This window comes from Rhizopus microsporus, assembly GCF_002708625.1.
Source record: "Rhizopus microsporus ATCC 52813 unplaced genomic scaffold scaffold_16, whole genome shotgun sequence".
Classification (NCBI taxonomy): domain Eukaryota; kingdom Fungi; phylum Mucoromycota; class Mucoromycetes; order Mucorales; family Rhizopodaceae; genus Rhizopus; species Rhizopus microsporus.
The window spans coordinates 542,224-559,352 of record NW_019671931.1 but is presented as its reverse complement, the minus strand read 5'-3'; the positions used below and the strand labels follow the sequence as shown (position 1 = coordinate 559,352).

The following is a 17,129-nucleotide window of genomic DNA, read 5'->3' as shown; positions in this document are numbered from 1 at the left end:
ATCGCAGCCCAACGAAGTAAAGGCAAAGGCAGCGTTGTACTGGCGAAGGTTGTCCTTAAAGTGACGGCCTTGAGTGTCCGTACGTTCGAGCAAGTCCTTAAAGTACTCAGGTGGATCAGGTAATAGTTGCAACTGGACTGATCCTTGTATTAGAGTGATTATATTAGGGTGATATATATTAGAGTGATTAGAATGATATATTAGAGTGATAAGTGTGTTAATGTGTTAATGTGTTAATGTGTTAATAAGTGTGTTAATATAAGTGTGTTAAAGTGTGTTAATGTTAATGTGTTATGTGTTATGTGTTAAGTGTGTTTCACAAATTATTCGCACACTGATTAAAAAAAATGATAATTTCTGATTGCAAATAATAATTAAAGAGATCCCATCAGAAGCAAAAGAATGAATAAAGAAATGATTAGTAAATCAATCATTAAATTGATATTAATACTTACATTATAAAGAAGAGAGTTTATAGGAGAAAAGAGAAGCAAGAAAAATGGGTAAAGCTATAAAGAGATTGCGAATGTCTTACCCGAAGCGTATCCTGGTTTGAGCTGGCGACAACCAGTCCGGAAAGAGCAAAGAAAGAAAAAAAGAGAAAGAGAGCAAGAGACAAGAGGAGACAGCGGCCAAAGGAACGGAAGGGGTTGAAGGAGTGTATGGGGCCAAGATTTGGTAAGAACCAAACTATCCCCAGCTAGCACCGGGTTAGTTTCGATTTTATGATCTATAATATTACATATCAGTTTCTTGCAAGAGTAAAGAATATAACATACCTTAGGGCTAGCTGGGGAATAGCTGGTCTTACTTTTTGATCCAAAGAAGAAAAGATAAAGAAGACACGATCAGACTATTTATACAGAGTCTCTAACAGCTTTTTCAGTTACGTGTCATTTATGCGTTGACCACATTTATTTATACTCAAAACATCAAGCTCATTTTATGTATTATTAAATGTTGTCTTTTTAAATAATAAAGAAGACATAGAAAATCAACTAAAGTGTTAATTGTTATTGATCTTGTAATGTGTGCGAATAATTTCTGAAAAAAGTGTAGTGAATAAACAAGATATGCCACCTCCACCACCTGACTTAGGGCGAAAGCCTCTCCAATGGCTTCCACCAATTTCTCTCTCCTCTTAACTTCTTGCGACCTAATCCTTGCTCCGTACCCTTCTTACTCGTTTTCCTTCACTTCTTTTCTTCCCTTTGATCTCAAAAGGGTTTTTAGATTCTATGCACTTTCTGATCTGGCCCGGGTGGGACGAAATTATATAGTTTCAATGCGCCCACAATAGTCTTGTTATTTAATAAAAATAGTTGTTTAATCGTATAGTGAATAAAATAAAGGAAAAATACGACTGATATGGGCCTATATGCTAATTGATCTGTTGATCATTTTAATTGAATTGTACTTGTTTTGCTGTTGGATGAAAGAGGACAACTCTTTCCCCCTTTCAGACAAATGTGAACTAGATATGGAAGTAGCCGAGAATATGCCTAATTTTATTAATATGAAAGGATGCAGTCATGTGTATTGATCTTACCGAGTATTGGTAAAAATTAAATTAAATAGGCTTTTGAATCATGATGAATTTTACATTGGTACTTTATGCTTGCCATTGTGGGAAAGCTTAAAGAGAAAGCAAATAGATAATGATTAATATGTGAAAACTCTTTCTACAATAGTAACCAACAACATATTATCCATAAGAAAATATCTTGAATATCTTGTAAACAGACGGTGAATAAAACAAGGAGTCCAGCCTCCACTTTTACTAATACCTATCCGAAATTGTTCCATTCGAAATATATTGTCTCTACTTGTTTTGTTTAACATATTCGGTACACATATATACGTACGTAAAGATATAAATATAAAATTGTGTTTTACTTCGGCTTTTCTTTTTATCTGTTTATTCTGATATTGGTTAGATGAAGAGGTTTACAATAGACGAAGTTGCAAAGCATTCTAGTGAAAATGACTGGTAGCAATTATAAATACGTGAATACACTCCTTTTCATTTTATCTCACCACTAAATAATATATGAAAGTTGGATTATTATTCACAACAAAGTGTACGATATAACAACCTTTTTAAAAAGACACCCTGGTGGAATGAAAGTGCTCCTAAAGGTTGCTGGAACTGATGCCACTAAACAGTTTGACACATTTCACAACTCTGGTATTCTTCAGAAACTAGGAAAAGAATTAGAGATCGGTGAGATTCTTGAATTGCAAGAGAAAGCTGAAGAAGAAGAAACAGTAAATCCTCTTGTTGTGAACAAACCTTTTGGTGATATGGTCCCATTTGGTGATCCTATGTGGTATCAAGATTGGTATAGGTAAACAAGTATTTTCAATTGTAATATATCTTTCCTGTCGTTTAATTAAGCTTATAAAGTCCTTATTACAACGACTCGCACCGGGATCTACGCAAATTCATGCGTGAATTCATCGGCAAGGAAATTATGCCCTATTGCTACGAATGGGATGAGGCCAAGAAGATTCCCAAAGAAGTGTTTGTAAAGGCAGCCAAAGCTGGTTTATTTAGCTCTATTGGTCATGTCCCTACTGAGCTGCTTCCGTATCGCCTTCCCGTTGGTATACGCCCTGAAGAATGGGATGCGTTCCACAGTTTTATTGCAACAGACGAATTGTCACGCTGCGGATCTGGTGGCGTCCTCTGGGGGCTGTGCGGTGGCCTGGGCATCGGTCTTCCACCTGTACTCCATTTTGGATCAGATTATCTAAAGAAAAAGGTTGTCAAGGACTGTCTTGCGGGTGAAAAGTTTATCTGTCTGGCAATAACCGAGCCTAGCGGCGGATCTGATGTTGCCAACCTCCAAACAGAAGCAAAAGACATGGGCGATTATTACTTGTTAAATGGTGAGAAGAAGTGGATTACCAACGGTGTATTTGCAGATTACTTTACTGTAGCATGCCGAACTGGTGGGCCAGGCGTTAAAGGTATTTCATTTCTTTTGGTAGAAAAAGGTATGCCAGGCGTGTCTACGCGTCAGATGCAGTGCTCAGGAGTATGGCCATCTGGTACTGCCTACGTTACATTTGAAGATGTTAAAGTTCCGAAGGAAAACCTTATTGGCAAAGAAAATAAAGGGTTCAAGTATATAATGTGGAATTTTAATAACGAACGAATGAGCATTGCTATTCAAGCCAACAGGTTTGCAAGAGTATGTGTTGAAGAATCGATGAAGGTAACGACAACCCTTCTTTTACGTTAATTTTTATGTAAATTTACATGAAGCATATGATAGTATGCGAACAAAAGAAAGACATTTGGAAAGAAGCTCATTGAGCATGCCGTCATCCGTAACAAACTGGCACACATGATTCGAAAAGTAGAAGCAACTCATGCCTGGATAGAATCCTTGGTATATCAATCTGTAAAGATGCCCATTCATCTACTTCCTTTAAGACTTGGTGCGCCTGTGGCCCTTTGCAAAGCCCAATCTACTCGTACATTCGAATTCTGTGCTCGTGAAGCAGCTCAGATCTTTGGTGGTCTAGCTTACACCCGTGGTGGTCAAGGAGAAAAAGTTGAAAGGCTCTACCGCGAAGTCAGAGCATTTGCTATTCCCGGTGGCTCGGAAGGTAAAGAATACACGCATCTCAATCAATTACAGGACGGATGCTTATCTTTTATACATAGAAATCATGCTAGACTTGGGCGTTCGTCAAGCAGTAAAGGTTGGCGCTTTTATGGGCGCCAAAATGTAGTAGAATACCCAGTCAATATGTTTATTTTACATGAAAATACATCGTACTTCATTATGCTACAAATAATCCACGGAAATAGATAGAATAATGCCTTAAATAAATGTTTCAGGACAAAATTTCTTTTAAATATTGTTAGTATATAGAATGAGCATAATTAGGGAAACGTCAGAAGCGATTCAGTCGTTCCATTGCCAAAATGAGGACTTCTTAAAGAAGATGGCAAGGAAAATATTATAGACGTGATAGACGAAAAGTTGGATTTTTTTGCTGTAAAACAGTTGCTCGCAGTCCGCGAAATCAACTTCAAACAACCGATGATTTTTTTTGGAAATCTCCCTAAGTTTATTTTAAAGTCTGTATCAAAAGTATATTTTCAACTATGATCAGGGCTACTAGGTTTACTCGTCGAATCTACTCTGCAATAACAGTCATATGTTTTCTTTCGTTAAGCCTGATTATGCTTGGATTAACCAAGCTTAACAAACTTTGGCTGCAATTCAAACTTGAAGTTGTTGTAGCATTAACAGCCATTTTATGTTCTTTCTTAAGCTGCTTTATTACATGCAAGTTTTCTTCTTTTCTACATCATCTACGTGCTTCTAGCGTCAAGAAAAAGCTAAAAAAAAGGTATCATTGTGATGTCTTTTGGTTTAAAGTCAACTGAGACCATCACTCTCTGCTCTTCATTCATGAGATAGATTCCCAGTGCTTGCACAGAGATGCTCCAGTACCGTATATCATCGCCTGATACAATTAATTAACCAAGATGGGTATAAAAAAATAGCGATATTGTTGCTTATCATGTCCATGAAAAAAGTGGACTTTCAGTTTTCGGAATGTATCAAACTTTCCTTTGCTATATTATTAAGCAATGTTCCGGATTATGGCCAGCATGCCGAACATTGCTTTGTAATGGTCAAAGCTGACCTTTCCGGTGTCATTGCTGACATACTCAGAGGAAACCTTTATTAACAATAATTCGAGATGGGAGAAGTCATCAGCGTAAATCATTCCATCAACGTTATATTTGTAACGGTCATCCGTCATCCGCTTGTTCTTTAACTGGGCTCTCGCTGCTTCTAGTTCTATTTCCCCAGGCAGAAATGTCACCTTGTTCCCTTTGCATCGTAGGTACTTTACACAGGTCTTTATGCTTCTATCAAATACATATTGCCGATAACATATTCCTGATTTTGCAAGCAGTGTGGCATCACAGTTGTTGTATACCTCTCCTTCACTAGTCATTGATATTACAGAAATATATTAACTTGTGTTATCATATTCCTTACAGTACTTAAACTTACAAGTTTTCCAAGATTGAGATCAGAGACTTCTTCTCAGCGGCTAAGGCTTGCTCTTCTATAGAGATTGCTCTCAAACTTTCCACTCTTACAGCCATTTCCTCACGAGAAGCCTAATAGTAAAATTAGTTCTGAATTTAAATAAATTATGAATAGCAGCATACAGCCTCTATGATAGTCATGAACGCATTGAAGAAGCATGAGTGAATATACTTGCTTCAACGCAAAGAACCTCATTAATGAGTTTCAAATAAGGCTCGTATAGCAAGCAACTTCGCCGACGCAGAGGCGTCCCGTACCAGATGATGCCATGATTTTCGGGACTACACAGAGATGATGATTAATAGCTAAACATAAAAGCATTAATTTGCAGCCCTTTACCTTAATTGCATAAGATGTCTCGTATTTGCAGAATCAACAAGGAACCGCTTCCACTTCACCCAAATACTGTCTACTCCTTCGTTTTCTTCGCCATCCTTGTGATATTGTCGAATAAATGGTTTTTAACTCTAAAACATAGGAATACGACAAAATGGAATAAGCCTTTTTATGAAGAGAGGAAAGAAAGAAATCCGTGGCAAAGGGGGAAACTGATCTTTTATATGCAAGAATAAATGTTGTCAGCCAATTACATCTTAGATATGACGCGTCATCAACTATTACAGACTACAGATGCCACGAATCAGTGTTGTGGGCTTAATAATAATACCTTATAAACAAGATGACTTTGGTCTGTGTACGAGATATATATTTTGGTTATATTGCGTCAAAAGATGTAATCTTCTTTAATATGAACATAGAAATACAACAATAATCATTGGTAATATTTAATTTTGGCAGTGGGACGACTGTATGTGTCACGCTGACTGCCATGGAAACGAATAAAGGGATATCAGTGGAAGGATTTATTTCTACTTTCCTGAATTTGAAGTCGTTATACCTGCCTTTTGCTTTTCTCTTATGAAACTTTCTTTTTCATCCATATTATGCTTACTACTAACACTATTTAGTTTCCTGAGAGCGTTCTTATTATACTTATCTTCCACAAAAGATTTAAAGCTTCCTAATCTCATAGAATCATGGTACTCTAGCCAGTCTACATTCGAAAGGAATCCTCTAGATTTGCTCAGTCAAACCTTCTCTTTGGGAGATTCACCCGACAGATTATTTTATTTTGTTCAAGTAAAAAACACGCTTTATAAAAAGACACATACAGGAGAATACTCAGCCGCTTTCATTTCGATAGATATCTGACCTTCACATATCCAAATTTCAGTCTAAAGGCCATACTACCCATTTCCTCCATTTCCTTCAATCAGTACTTCCAGTTATTAGGTAAAAAAGGGGGGCACAGCATGTTTTATAAGAAAAAGTAACAAGCAAAATCAATATAGACCAGAATTTGTCGTGGTAACAGGTGACTTGATTGATACTGTAGATAGGACTCGCACCGGGTCTGCTCAGTATCTCAAAGAGTGGCAGGTCTACAAGGCTGCTATAACAGAAGGAGCCTCTGATATTCCCTGGTATGACATAGGAAGTAATGATTGCTTCGACCTATTGTCCTGGCAAACAGAGAATAATCTATACAAGACGTATGGCAGAAGCGCCAATTTATTAAAAGAAGGCAAAGGTGTTTACAGTTGGAAATTATCAAAGGAATTTGGCGAATATAATTTTGTCGCTGCAGATGCTTGGTAAGTAAAGTAAGATTTCCCTTTTTTGTTTTAGCAAATATTAATGTAAGGTTCTGCAGTCCAATAAAGGGACCATCACGACCCTTTGACTTTTTTGGCTATCTTACGGCAAATACTATGGATAAACTGGCATCAACTGTCATTTCAAATAGATATAATCATACTTTTCTAGTAATCATTCCATGTTCTTATTCCACCGCTTCTTCACTTATGCATTGTTTAGTTTTCGCATTATCCTACAATAACACTATCCACTGGCACAACTGATGATGGATATGGGTTTAAAGATCTAGCACGCTACATCAGTGCCTATTTTTGTGGACATCTACATGGATTTAATGCTGGTAAAATTAAAAAGAACTCCAAGGCATATTTTGAAATGACAGTACTTTAGGTTTAGGAGTCACTTTAAAGTCATATGACTCAGAGACAGATTCATTAGAATTGGAACTATCAGACATGAAAGATCATGGATCATACAGAATAGTCGCAGTTGATCATGACTTGATTTCATTTGTGGACGTTGATTTACCTATTCCACAAATACCACCACTTACAAATGAGGACAAGCGTGTTCCTCTCACAGAGGACTTGAAAATCATTTGGCCATCCAGCAAGTTACGACCTGCTCCGATTGTATTGATCACAAATCCTAAAGATGCTCGATATGCTTTACCATCAAAAGAACCTTTAAAAATCGCTCAAACGAGTACCCACATTCGATTCTTGGTGTTTTCAGAGTATGAATATACGCAGTTAAAAGCCAAGATCTTTGTGGACGATATGCGTCATCCCTTTATTGCACAGTTTACAGGAGACAACAGCAGTTTGCCCCTTTGGACATCTAGCTGGGAACCCAATGACTTTGATGATTTTAAGACACACTCTATCCGTATTGAAGTAACAGCGCCCGATGGACAAATTGGCGTAGGAGAAGCGTTGTTTAGAATGGATCGTTTGAGAATCAATATTGAAAGTGGTATTGGTGAATGGATCACTTGGTCAAATATATTACAGCTTGTAAGAATTCTTTATTATATCAACCTCTTGCTTAACTCAAAACATTTATGTAGCTTCGCTTCTTAAGTGTTTTTGCTATAGTTGCTATGCTATTGGCCATATTGATACCCAAACTATACCTTGACTATGAAAGACGTCACCTTGTAGATACTCACTTGCGAAATATGCTCTTATTATATGTACACGAAATCGACTGTGGAATATACCAAAGCATATACGCTTCCGCCCAAAAGACGATATACATTTGGACACATCGATTCTTGCAGTTTTCTGAGGAGCAACCAAATACTTGGTACATGTGCTTCATCTTTCTTATTAGCTTTCTCACTATGCCTTGGTTTTATGCAAAATTCATTCCTTATGGAAGCAACGATGATGAAGGTGCAGGGTACTTTTTCTTGTGGGGTTTGTATTTTCCGGGCAAGCAATGGGTTCCTTTAGACACATGGCTATACACTGCATTTGAGCTCATCTTTACTGTCAATGGCTTCATCTTGTATTTTATTTGGAAGTCTTCTGATCAGTATTTATTCGAATGCAAAGGTCTAGGTCAAGGAAAAAACCGTCGAACGTCATTATGCAACCGTACATGGTTTCAGTTGCTTGTCATCCTGTACTTTCTTTGGCGTGTCACAGATCTCATTGAGCTTGTTCGCTGGTATGGTGACACATGGTCAATGCTCACGTTTAACCTACTCGTCTGGTGGCTTGTGGGAGTTACTATTGTCTTATTTTATGGTAAAGACGGGATTGTTTCCTTGATCAAAGCCAATCAAAAAGGAGAAGCGATTGGCCAACATTTGGATATCTGTCAGTCCTGTTGCCAGGCTATAGGTGAGACAGCTAGAGGACCGTTTAATGTGAGAACAATGTATGATAGCAATGAGCAGCATCCACCTTTAGCCGAATATAATGAAGACTCATCAAGTGATACCTCAAATGCAAGTATAACTAGAAGAAATGCAACAGCAGGAGATGAATGATATATTAAAAAAGCTGCATTTGCATATAGTTTTGATTTTATTGTTTGTTTAACTCCCTAAGAATCTAATAAATTGTGTAAAAACAATAACAGTAAACAAATAAAGGAGATAAAGAACGGTTACTATAAAAGGAACGAAAAGAGAGAATAAACGAGAAAAAGGCAGAGAGAAAGAGAAAAAGCGCAGAAGGAGAAGTTATCCTTTTTTACCTCCTTCTCTCTCTTTCTCTTTATTTCTTAATCATGTCCAAATACCGCGATGAACCCATAAAACGATCAAACAATACCATCATTCAATGGTTTGGGCTAGATCAGTTTGAACCAGAACGCGCTGTCAGTTCTAACTTTGTATCATCAAAGACATTGTTTATTATTCGACTGCCCCTTGTATTATATAGCTTTGTAGTTTTATGGATTGACATCGTTTGGTCTATAAAAACAGATCAATTCAGGCACTTTTTCGCTTACTTTACTGATCTAACATTTATTGGTCTTACTGCCTATCTTGTGGTAATTTGATTTTTGAAGGGGAATATAATTATGGTTAACTTGTATGTTCTAGACGACTCAGTACCATCACGCAAAGTACTTGTGGTTTACTTCGTCTTCATCACAACGTCCTAATTCATTTCTTGATCAAGCACCTGTATTGAATTACCTATATGTATACTTGTATCATACAATCATTGTCTTCAAGTAATACTGCATTTTTGCTCCTTTTTTCTGTATTGCTCATGGACTTTCTTTCTCCTTAGTATTCAAACTCCTGTCGTGTTTTGGGCATTGCTAGCTCAGGAACGATTATTTAATGGTAACCATACTTTATTAAAGCAAAGATGTATCACTCATATGATTGTATTTAGCGCATTTGAGTCCAATTGACTTTTGGATAAGCATCTCATTGCACGCGGTCACCCTATTTATATTGGTGGTTGAAGTTATATTCAATAGGATGGCAGTTCAGAGAAACATGGTCTTCTTAGTCTATGGAACAGTTGTCTTTTACATGTTTTTAACTTTTATCATCTTTGCTGTGTAAGTTCTACATCTGAAACGACAGCAATTTATTGATATCTTGATAGTGAACAATGGTGGGTGTATTCCTTCTTGGATTGGTCAGTTGGTCCTAGTGCAATTATTTGGTACGTGATCATTTCATTGTTCATCATTATCTGCTTCTTCTTCCAAATGGGACTACACAAGGCTCGTGATATTGTAGCAAATTACATTCATGGAAGCACAGCTGTGTTTACTGAAAAGGACAGACCGGAGAGTGTTGTTGTATTGCAGCAAACTAACTTTGAACCACTCGCAAGTACAATCGGTGGCGGATCTCGTATTACGTTTGGAGAAAACAATGCAGAGCCATCAAAAGCGTCTTCTATCTATTATTAAATCAATGTCACTTTTATTCTTTCTCATCTTTTGTTCTGTTTAAATCAGAATTAAGAATACAAGAGTCGTACATCCAATGCAGGATATATGCTAACCTCACTTTAAGAATAACAGCGCTGAAAAAATTCCTCCTTTTTTTCTTTTTGTTAATTTACCAATGAATTCAGTCAAAGAACAGAAATGCGTTACAAGAAACAGGAAGGAGCGCAATCGTCAATCTCAAGCAGCATTTCGGTTTCGACGAAAAAAATACATTAAGGAATTAGAAGAATCCATTATGCGCATGAACAATTCAAACAAAAGGTTAAATCAAGAACTTGAAAGAACTGTTCATCGTGCAGAAAAGGCAGAAAGACAGTGTCTAGAGTTGTATGAAGAACTTCATTCTTTAAGAAAACTAACGAATAGACTTTTTGAAGAAAATAAGCAACTAACACAGTGTAAGAATATATATATAGCAGTAGTGGACCTCTTATACATATTATCATACAGACTGCTCTTCAATGACAGCCAATCCTTTGTTTATTAGTCATAATATGGTATCAAATGACCACATAGGCAAGTCTTTTAAATAACTATTATAAACACAAAGTACCCTTGATCCTAGATATTCTTTATAGATGATATTACGTGTTATGATCATCCTGCAGACAACCAACTCAATATACTGACACAGGCAAGTATTACTTAAACTGTTCTCATATTTCTTTGATCCTAGTAAGATGTTTTTCCTCTTTTAGATGTAAAATGAGCGTTAAAACAAGATGAACTAATAAAATATTGACTTTCTAATTTGCAATCTTATTTTTAATAACTTACTTTTAAAAGAAATTGGGGTTGTGCTTTCCTGTAAATATGATACTGTGGAACACTGAAATTAAGCGTATGTGCAAATATACTTGTACAATTTATTAACAGGTTAATATATTCAAAAAACAATGCAAGGCCTGCATATGGGATGCTTGAAGAGATGAAGAGGGGAAAAAAATAAATAAATACATAAATAGTTTCTCGGTTAGTTCATATAGGATATTTGCTGTAAAGCAGTTGGAGTATTTGATATGGTTGGAAAGATATCGGTTGGGCTTGATAACAAGTAAGTGTATGGTTCGTTTGTATAGAGTGTGGGAATATTTTGATGAAAAGAATTGGATGTTAAATAATTTAAGCTTGGTGAACTCAGGTAAGATTGTTCTTGATAGGATAATTCGGCAACAGTGAATGGAAATGTAGTGTTTGGAATCATTGGCGCTGACCACGACAGTTCACCTTGAAGAGAACTAGGGGAAGAGCTGATTTGCTGAATAGAATCTTCCATGGCTGTAGTAGGACCTGCTATTGATTGTATATCTGCAATATCCTGTAGTGCTTGTAACCATGGCTGTTGTTGATCACGAAAATCAGTGTTGATAGACAGGCGATTGATGTCTTCGCGCAGCGAAATTTCTGTGGCTGGAGATTGCACCTGCTGACAAGTATCGGATGTGTTGTTGTTGTTGCTGTTGTTGGGGTGGCTTTTTTCTAAAGATAGTACAAGCGGGGTAGGCGCAGTAGGTTGATCTTTTGTCGGTTTTCGTGTCAATTCCAGGTGCTGATTCTTTTTAAAAGCCTGGTGCTTATAAACCAAATGATGAATAATTTCAGGAAAATGGGGAATGGACACACGATCTTGTATTTTTGAAAGCAATTTGAGACATTTATCAATCATGTCACAGGAGTCCTTTGCAATCGATGCATCTTCGCTTTTTAAATAAAGTTTGTGTACACGAAATGCGGCGCCGACTGCATGAGCCAGGAATTCGTGTTGAACTATTTTGGAAGAATGGTGATAAATTCTCTCGGCGTAATTTACAAGTTTGGTAGCATAGGTACGAAGCTCAGCAGCTCTTTCCGCATTCTGGGGTAAAAAGTGGAGAGTTTCGACAACCATAAGATAGAAGCATATTTGATTGTAGGATGGGCCAAAGATTTTTAATGTTTCGTTTGTCGTTGGACAGGAAAAATCTTCCGGAAACGGAGAATTTTGCTTCCAATGCATAATTCTTGCATAGTATTGCTCAAATTGACCCTGGATAACAGCCGGATTGCTGTTATCGTGAATAGCAAATAGGGCACGGATTTGCAGGCCTTCTTCAGCAATCATGGCAAGCTTTGCGGATTGAATGAACTCTTGAATGATTATTTGCTCCATCTCGTCGTCGTTAGGCATCGCTTTGGGTAAAGATACTCTTGATAGTGATGATGGTAGGATCCAGGACCTTTCCCACTCCTGGCTTTGAAATTTATCGAGGATGTAACATCCCCAAAAGGCTCTTCGTCGTAGTTCAATCTCTTGGCAATCCATGTTTCTCCGTGTTTCTGGTTTATCTATATTCAAGCCAAGTTCCAGGCACATGCGAGAAGCCATACCGCAGTAAATCCAGGTGCGACAATGGCGTGTACCTATTGCTGTTTGTCCTCTTGAAGGAGCGGGTTCATATAACGACAAAAGGCAGAGTGCAATTACAGTGCTTACACGTGGAATGTCGAGAAAATCATCTACCATCTTCTTGGCTCGGTTAAAGAAGACACTTGCCTTTGGAGCATCTTGTATTTCAACATTATTAGTAACGATACAGTAGATAGCGTTTAATAAAAGGGGTGTTATCAGTGGACCCTTGACGCGAAGCTGCTGATAGAAAAGCTCTTTGGGAATGATTGGTAAAATAGAATAACATGACTTGAAGAATATGTCAATCATTTTCATCTGAACATCAGCTGTAGGCATCTCGATAGGGTGAGAATAATGAGTTGGCAAAGAAGGCTCATTTGTCCAACGAACAAAGTTTCCAAATGAAGGATATTCAAAGCTGAGCATATCTTGATCCTCCCCTTTAATACACTCAGCAATTGAAGCTGCGATATGGCTTGCCCAGGATTCATTTTGCGAGATTGATATATTGGTATTGCTTGGCGAAGGCTTTCGGGACCATGAGAAAAGAATGGATTCGTCGTCTGATTCACTACCACTACTGTTACTACTTTCTAAAACATCTTTGCTGGCATCCGATGCAGCCGGAGAAGCAGAATCTGTCTTTGAGGCTATGCAAGTTCTACCACGAGCTATAATTGAAGTTAGAAACTGAAATTTTCGAGAAAAAGAAAAGAGACTATGTACCTTTACACTAATGTAAACAAAAGATTAGTAATCAATCGATAATGTATCGCATAATATTTTACCTGCATACAAGGTCGTAATCCATCGCACTACAAAGGGAAAGTTTAGTATAAATGATAAAACAAAGGTATATGTATATACCTTTATTTTTTTACTTCTGCAAACATAGCAGGCGTGACCGACTTTAAGTCGTTTATATTTTAATTCTTGAGTTGATTTGCCCATATCCAAAAAAAAAAAAAAATAGAAAAAGAAAAAGAAAAAGGCTGATAAGAGTTTGATTCACGATGGCAACAATGGATATTTAATATCCAAGCAAAGCCGTCAGTGTGTGTAACTTGATTTCATAAATATATTACGTAAATACACCCCAAAATAGAATATTATAGAGCCATTTTTTGCTTCCTGGTACCATTTTTTATTATTAAAAATGACAACATGTCATACTATGATAGACTATCTCTGTTGTAATAATGACATTCTTTTCTCGATATCCATTTAACAATATAAATTCCCCATGCGTTAACACGCAAACATCCGTTTTACTATTAAAATTCAGTTTCGGATAATTATTGGTAAGCGTTACTAATGGCTTAATTCGTAATCCTTTTTTTCCTTTTTTGAGAAGATACAATAAAAATGAAGGTATGCGTAATGCATGAGATATATGTAAATATAAAATAAACGATTATATGTAACCATGGAAATATCTTGAATAGATACTATTGCCAAGCTTTGCCTGTCAAAAATTAGTCTTTAGTGTACACATTTATAAAGACACTTGACCTCACGTGTGGTTAGTTGAACACAGTTCTCAAAAAGGAAACATCAAACCTCTGGATATGGAAAAATTCTTTTTCCCTTTCGGCAATTATCCATTTTTGCATATTTTTTTAGTTTACAATGGCTGATTATTGGCCCCTAAAATGAGCTGATAGACATAATAAATATTCCGTCCAATGGATAGATATGGCTTACTTGAGCCATCACTGACATGACTCATATTCAATCAATGGACGGGACGCATATTAAAAAACGACATATTTGTATAATATGTGTAACTATGGCAAGTAATACAGCAGCCTTGCTCGCTCGGTTAATATTGTTTCTATTTGGGCAAAAAGAAGGAAGCCTATGTATATCAATATCTTTTACTTGATATTGTTACTATTCAACAAAAAGGCTGTGTAAATAGAAGGGCCGTCTATAGATTCACGCATGCTTATTAATAATTGTATTGGCTATATAGTTGTTCCGGTTTATCATTCGCTCATAAACACACGAGCCATCATTGTCAAACGCGAAACACAAAGGTTAAACCTAATCTCTTTTTTTGTCATAGCATGATGCCATCGATTAAAATCTTTCTATATCCCTGACATAACAGTCACTTATACTTTTGTTGGGGTTACAGGCACCAGGGAAACAAAGAACAAGAGAGAAGTTAGTTCTTTAATAAAGAGAAAACCAGGGTATTATTAGAAACACGCTAACAAGAAGCGTAACACAAGGTGAAGGATATCCCAATGACGAAATTGTGAGGCTATGGACACAAGGGAAGTAGTAAACAATATGCATAAAAATTTGTACGGCTAAAGATAACAAAATTTTTTCCAGTTCTTATTCTGGGCACTAATATTGATCCGTTAAATACTAAATTTAGTAAAACTAATCAGCTCATTGTCCATCGCCGCACAAAAGATGAGCATTATTAATTAGATGGATGGTGTATTCAGGGCATAGGCTTAACTTCTGTTGAATTAAACATGACTTTTTGAAAAACAAACAAAACTTTGGACATATTCTAAAGCATGCATTCGCCACATTTTCCGATTGGCAACAAACCCCTTCGCTTTAACTGATAAATCACATCAAACTGCTACTGTGCATCTACGGCACAACATGAAGCAGATACATGTAACAATACGGCTTTATAATATTGCAGAACTAACGTGCGTTTTCCTTCACGAACCAATAACTGATGATCGACATTACCTTTCGCCATTTGTTACGGATAATCTTAGAAATTAAAACTTCGATGTGAGAATAGAACAATAAAACAAGGGTAAAATAAGCCAGACCTCCGTGCTTATTAAGCTGCTTATTAAGTTGCTTACGAATGCCTACTGCACCCGATCTTTCGAATCTAGCCGTGGCTGCACTAAACGCACTAAATCCACATAGAACAAATAATCCAAAGTGGCCTCGTCTTGACCAATAACACCACATATATAAAGCCAACATCACATTAAAAACAAATCTGCTCATCAATGGTATTGATAAAGCATAGTATCATAATGTATAGTGCCTAAAAAACGAGGAAAATATCATTTACCACGCGCTTACGCGTCTAGAACTGAAATCATTTGTCATCACCAGGACTAATGATAAGAAAAGAAACTTGTGCTTAATCTAGGAGGGCCATTCAAATGTGCAAGGAACAAGTCTTTATGTTTTATTACATTTCTTTATTAGAGTACAGCCTTTTTAGAAAATAAAGTGGTATTTTTGCAGTTTTCATTATACAATTTATATGAAAAAGCGACAAGCCAGTGCGACATTTCTTTCTGGAAATGATGTATACAATCTTTTTAAATAAAAAGTAAAATGCTTATTGCAATAAGGTTCTTTATTGTTCGATATCAAGTACTATTTTACCCCTGACTCGATGTGTTGCCAGTTTCTCATGCGCCTTATGTACATCTCTTAATGAAAAGACATTGCTATCATCCACTACCATACCCTTGAGAGCCTTTGATTCAAAAAGTGGTGCGATATGAGTCTTGAACTTTGAGTGAGGAAGAGAAAAGATTACACCATATGTATGAGGAGCAAATAGTTTCCTGTACGTAAGCTTGCCAGCAGTGCTGAAAAGGTTTGGAATAGAAATATTTTCTGACCCAATATGTTTAATAGGTCCAACAGCAGTAGAATAAACACCATGACGCTTTAAAAGAGGAGCTAGTTTATGGTAGTAATCGTCACCTCCGACACAGTCAAAGATGATATCAAAAGGCTCATTTCGGTCTTGTAAAAATGAGCTGTATTCTTCAGCATTGCTATAGTCAATAACGCTATCAGCTCCAAGAGACTTGACAAAATCCGCATTTCTTGAGCTGCAAATACCAACGACATAATTATCAGGGTTCACTGCTTTTGCAAGCTGAACGCCATAGCTTCCTACACCACCAGAGGCACCAATGACCAATACTCTTCTCTTTTCAGACTTGTTTTGGTCAGTTATATTACCAAACTTGACAATACCGTCATAAGCTGTCAATACCGCAATACCAGCCGATGCGGCCTGTACAAAAGATAGATCCCCTGGTTTTTTAGCAATAGCTGAATGCCTTACATCCGCAACTGTATACTCGGCATAAGTTCCATTAGGTCCTAAAGGTATAGGCAAACAGCCAAATACTTCATCTCCAACTTCAAAGTCAGTAACCTGTTGTCCCTTTTCCACGATCACACCAGCAAAATCAGCACCGAGAATACCAGGAAAAGAGACGACCATGGAGGTCATGAGTTTCATAGAACCGGTTGTGGCTTTAAGTTCAACAGGGTTTATACCAGTAGCTTTAATCTCTATAAGAACTTGATGTGGATTCTTGATTTTGGGACTTGGGATATCTTCTTTATACTGAAGGGCTTCATCTGTTGAGCCATATTTAATGAATAGAACACCACGCATTGTAGGATTACTTGCTTATCTTAATTTAACAATAAAAGAAAAGAGGCCAATATGAATGGTCTGATTTTATATGCATAAAAGTTACATTTATCATTTTATCACGAACAATCCAAATTACGTGTATTACCAAATTAAGAAT

General features: G+C 36.9%; 8 protein-coding genes across 8 annotated transcripts; 5 read left to right on the top strand and 3 right to left on the bottom strand.

The window, feature by feature from the left end:
- Positions 1-1,923: 1,923 nt before the first annotated feature.
- Positions 1,924-3,854, top strand: RHIMIDRAFT_229768 (acyl-CoA dehydrogenase NM domain-like protein). Its single transcript, XM_023607653.1, has 5 exons — positions 1,924-1,990; positions 2,058-2,348; positions 2,408-3,221; positions 3,282-3,618; positions 3,677-3,854. The coding sequence occupies exons 1-5, from the start codon at positions 1,938-1,940 to the stop codon at positions 3,742-3,744; spliced, it is 1,563 nt and encodes a 520-aa protein (XP_023463513.1). The 5' UTR covers positions 1,924-1,937; the 3' UTR covers positions 3,745-3,854.
- A 230-nt stretch (positions 3,855-4,084) lies between these two features.
- RHIMIDRAFT_46468 (uncharacterized protein) lies at positions 4,085-4,508 on the top strand. The gene has a single exon (XM_023615277.1). It carries the CDS (start codon positions 4,124-4,126, stop codon positions 4,406-4,408), a length of 285 nt encoding a protein of 94 aa, XP_023463512.1. The 5' UTR covers positions 4,085-4,123; the 3' UTR covers positions 4,409-4,508.
- A 100-nt stretch (positions 4,509-4,608) lies between these two features.
- RHIMIDRAFT_245995 (uncharacterized protein) lies at positions 4,609-5,227 on the bottom strand (the record flags this gene model as incomplete). The annotated part of the gene is made up of 3 exons (XM_023610261.1): positions 4,609-4,981; positions 5,049-5,158; positions 5,210-5,227. 3 exons carry the CDS (start codon positions 5,225-5,227, stop codon positions 4,609-4,611), a joined length of 501 nt encoding a protein of 166 aa, XP_023463511.1.
- A 654-nt stretch (positions 5,228-5,881) lies between these two features.
- RHIMIDRAFT_46439 (Metallo-dependent phosphatase) lies at positions 5,882-8,804 on the top strand. Its single transcript, XM_023615276.1, has 7 exons — positions 5,882-6,227; positions 6,292-6,380; positions 6,440-6,742; positions 6,802-6,913; positions 6,966-7,086; positions 7,137-7,762; positions 7,816-8,804. Exons 1-7 carry the CDS (start codon positions 6,006-6,008, stop codon positions 8,743-8,745), a joined length of 2,403 nt encoding a protein of 800 aa, XP_023463510.1. The 5' UTR covers positions 5,882-6,005; the 3' UTR covers positions 8,746-8,804.
- A 183-nt stretch (positions 8,805-8,987) lies between these two features.
- RHIMIDRAFT_240475 (uncharacterized protein) lies at positions 8,988-10,139 on the top strand (the record flags this gene model as incomplete). The annotated part of the gene is made up of 5 exons (XM_023609383.1): positions 8,988-9,254; positions 9,307-9,440; positions 9,500-9,555; positions 9,608-9,779; positions 9,827-10,139. The coding sequence occupies 5 exons, from the start codon at positions 8,988-8,990 to the stop codon at positions 10,137-10,139; spliced, it is 942 nt and encodes a 313-aa protein (XP_023463509.1).
- A 157-nt stretch (positions 10,140-10,296) lies between these two features.
- Positions 10,297-10,714, top strand: RHIMIDRAFT_240474 (uncharacterized protein; the record flags this gene model as incomplete). Its single annotated transcript, XM_023609382.1, has 2 exons — positions 10,297-10,579; positions 10,632-10,714. 2 exons carry the CDS (start codon positions 10,297-10,299, stop codon positions 10,712-10,714), a joined length of 366 nt encoding a protein of 121 aa, XP_023463508.1.
- A 445-nt stretch (positions 10,715-11,159) lies between these two features.
- Positions 11,160-13,521, bottom strand: RHIMIDRAFT_240473 (uncharacterized protein; the record flags this gene model as incomplete). The annotated part of the gene is made up of 5 exons (XM_023609381.1): positions 11,160-11,175; positions 11,234-13,241; positions 13,297-13,303; positions 13,359-13,385; positions 13,438-13,521. The coding sequence occupies 5 exons, from the start codon at positions 13,519-13,521 to the stop codon at positions 11,160-11,162; spliced, it is 2,142 nt and encodes a 713-aa protein (XP_023463507.1).
- Positions 13,522-15,845: 2,324 nt separating this feature from the next.
- RHIMIDRAFT_262527 (GroES-like protein) lies at positions 15,846-17,060 on the bottom strand. Its single transcript, XM_023611612.1, has one exon. It carries the CDS (start codon positions 16,988-16,990, stop codon positions 15,926-15,928), a length of 1,065 nt encoding a protein of 354 aa, XP_023463506.1. The 5' UTR covers positions 16,991-17,060; the 3' UTR covers positions 15,846-15,925.
- Positions 17,061-17,129: the final 69 nt, after the last annotated feature.

Coding starts and splice junctions, on each gene's coding strand:
- RHIMIDRAFT_229768 (XM_023607653.1), top strand. CDS start 1,938: ATGAAGAGGTTTACAATAGACGAAGTTGCAAAGCATTCTAGTGAAAAT. Junction 1,991..2,057: donor CATTCTAGTGAAAATGACTG/GTAGCAATTATA, acceptor AATATATGAAAG/TTGGATTATTATTCACAACA. Junction 3,222..3,281: donor GTGTTGAAGAATCGATGAAG/GTAACGACAACC, acceptor AGCATATGATAG/TATGCGAACAAAAGAAAGAC.
- RHIMIDRAFT_262527 (XM_023611612.1), bottom strand. CDS start 16,990: ATGCGTGGTGTTCTATTCATTAAATATGGCTCAACAGATGAAGCCCTT.
- RHIMIDRAFT_46439 (XM_023615276.1), top strand. CDS start 6,006: ATGAAACTTTCTTTTTCATCCATATTATGCTTACTACTAACACTATTT. Junction 6,743..6,801: donor TTTGTCGCTGCAGATGCTTG/GTAAGTAAAGTA, acceptor AAGGTTCTGCAG/TCCAATAAAGGGACCATCAC. Junction 7,763..7,815: donor GGTCAAATATATTACAGCTT/GTAAGAATTCTT, acceptor ACATTTATGTAG/CTTCGCTTCTTAAGTGTTTT.
- RHIMIDRAFT_46468 (XM_023615277.1), top strand. CDS start 4,124: ATGATCAGGGCTACTAGGTTTACTCGTCGAATCTACTCTGCAATAACA.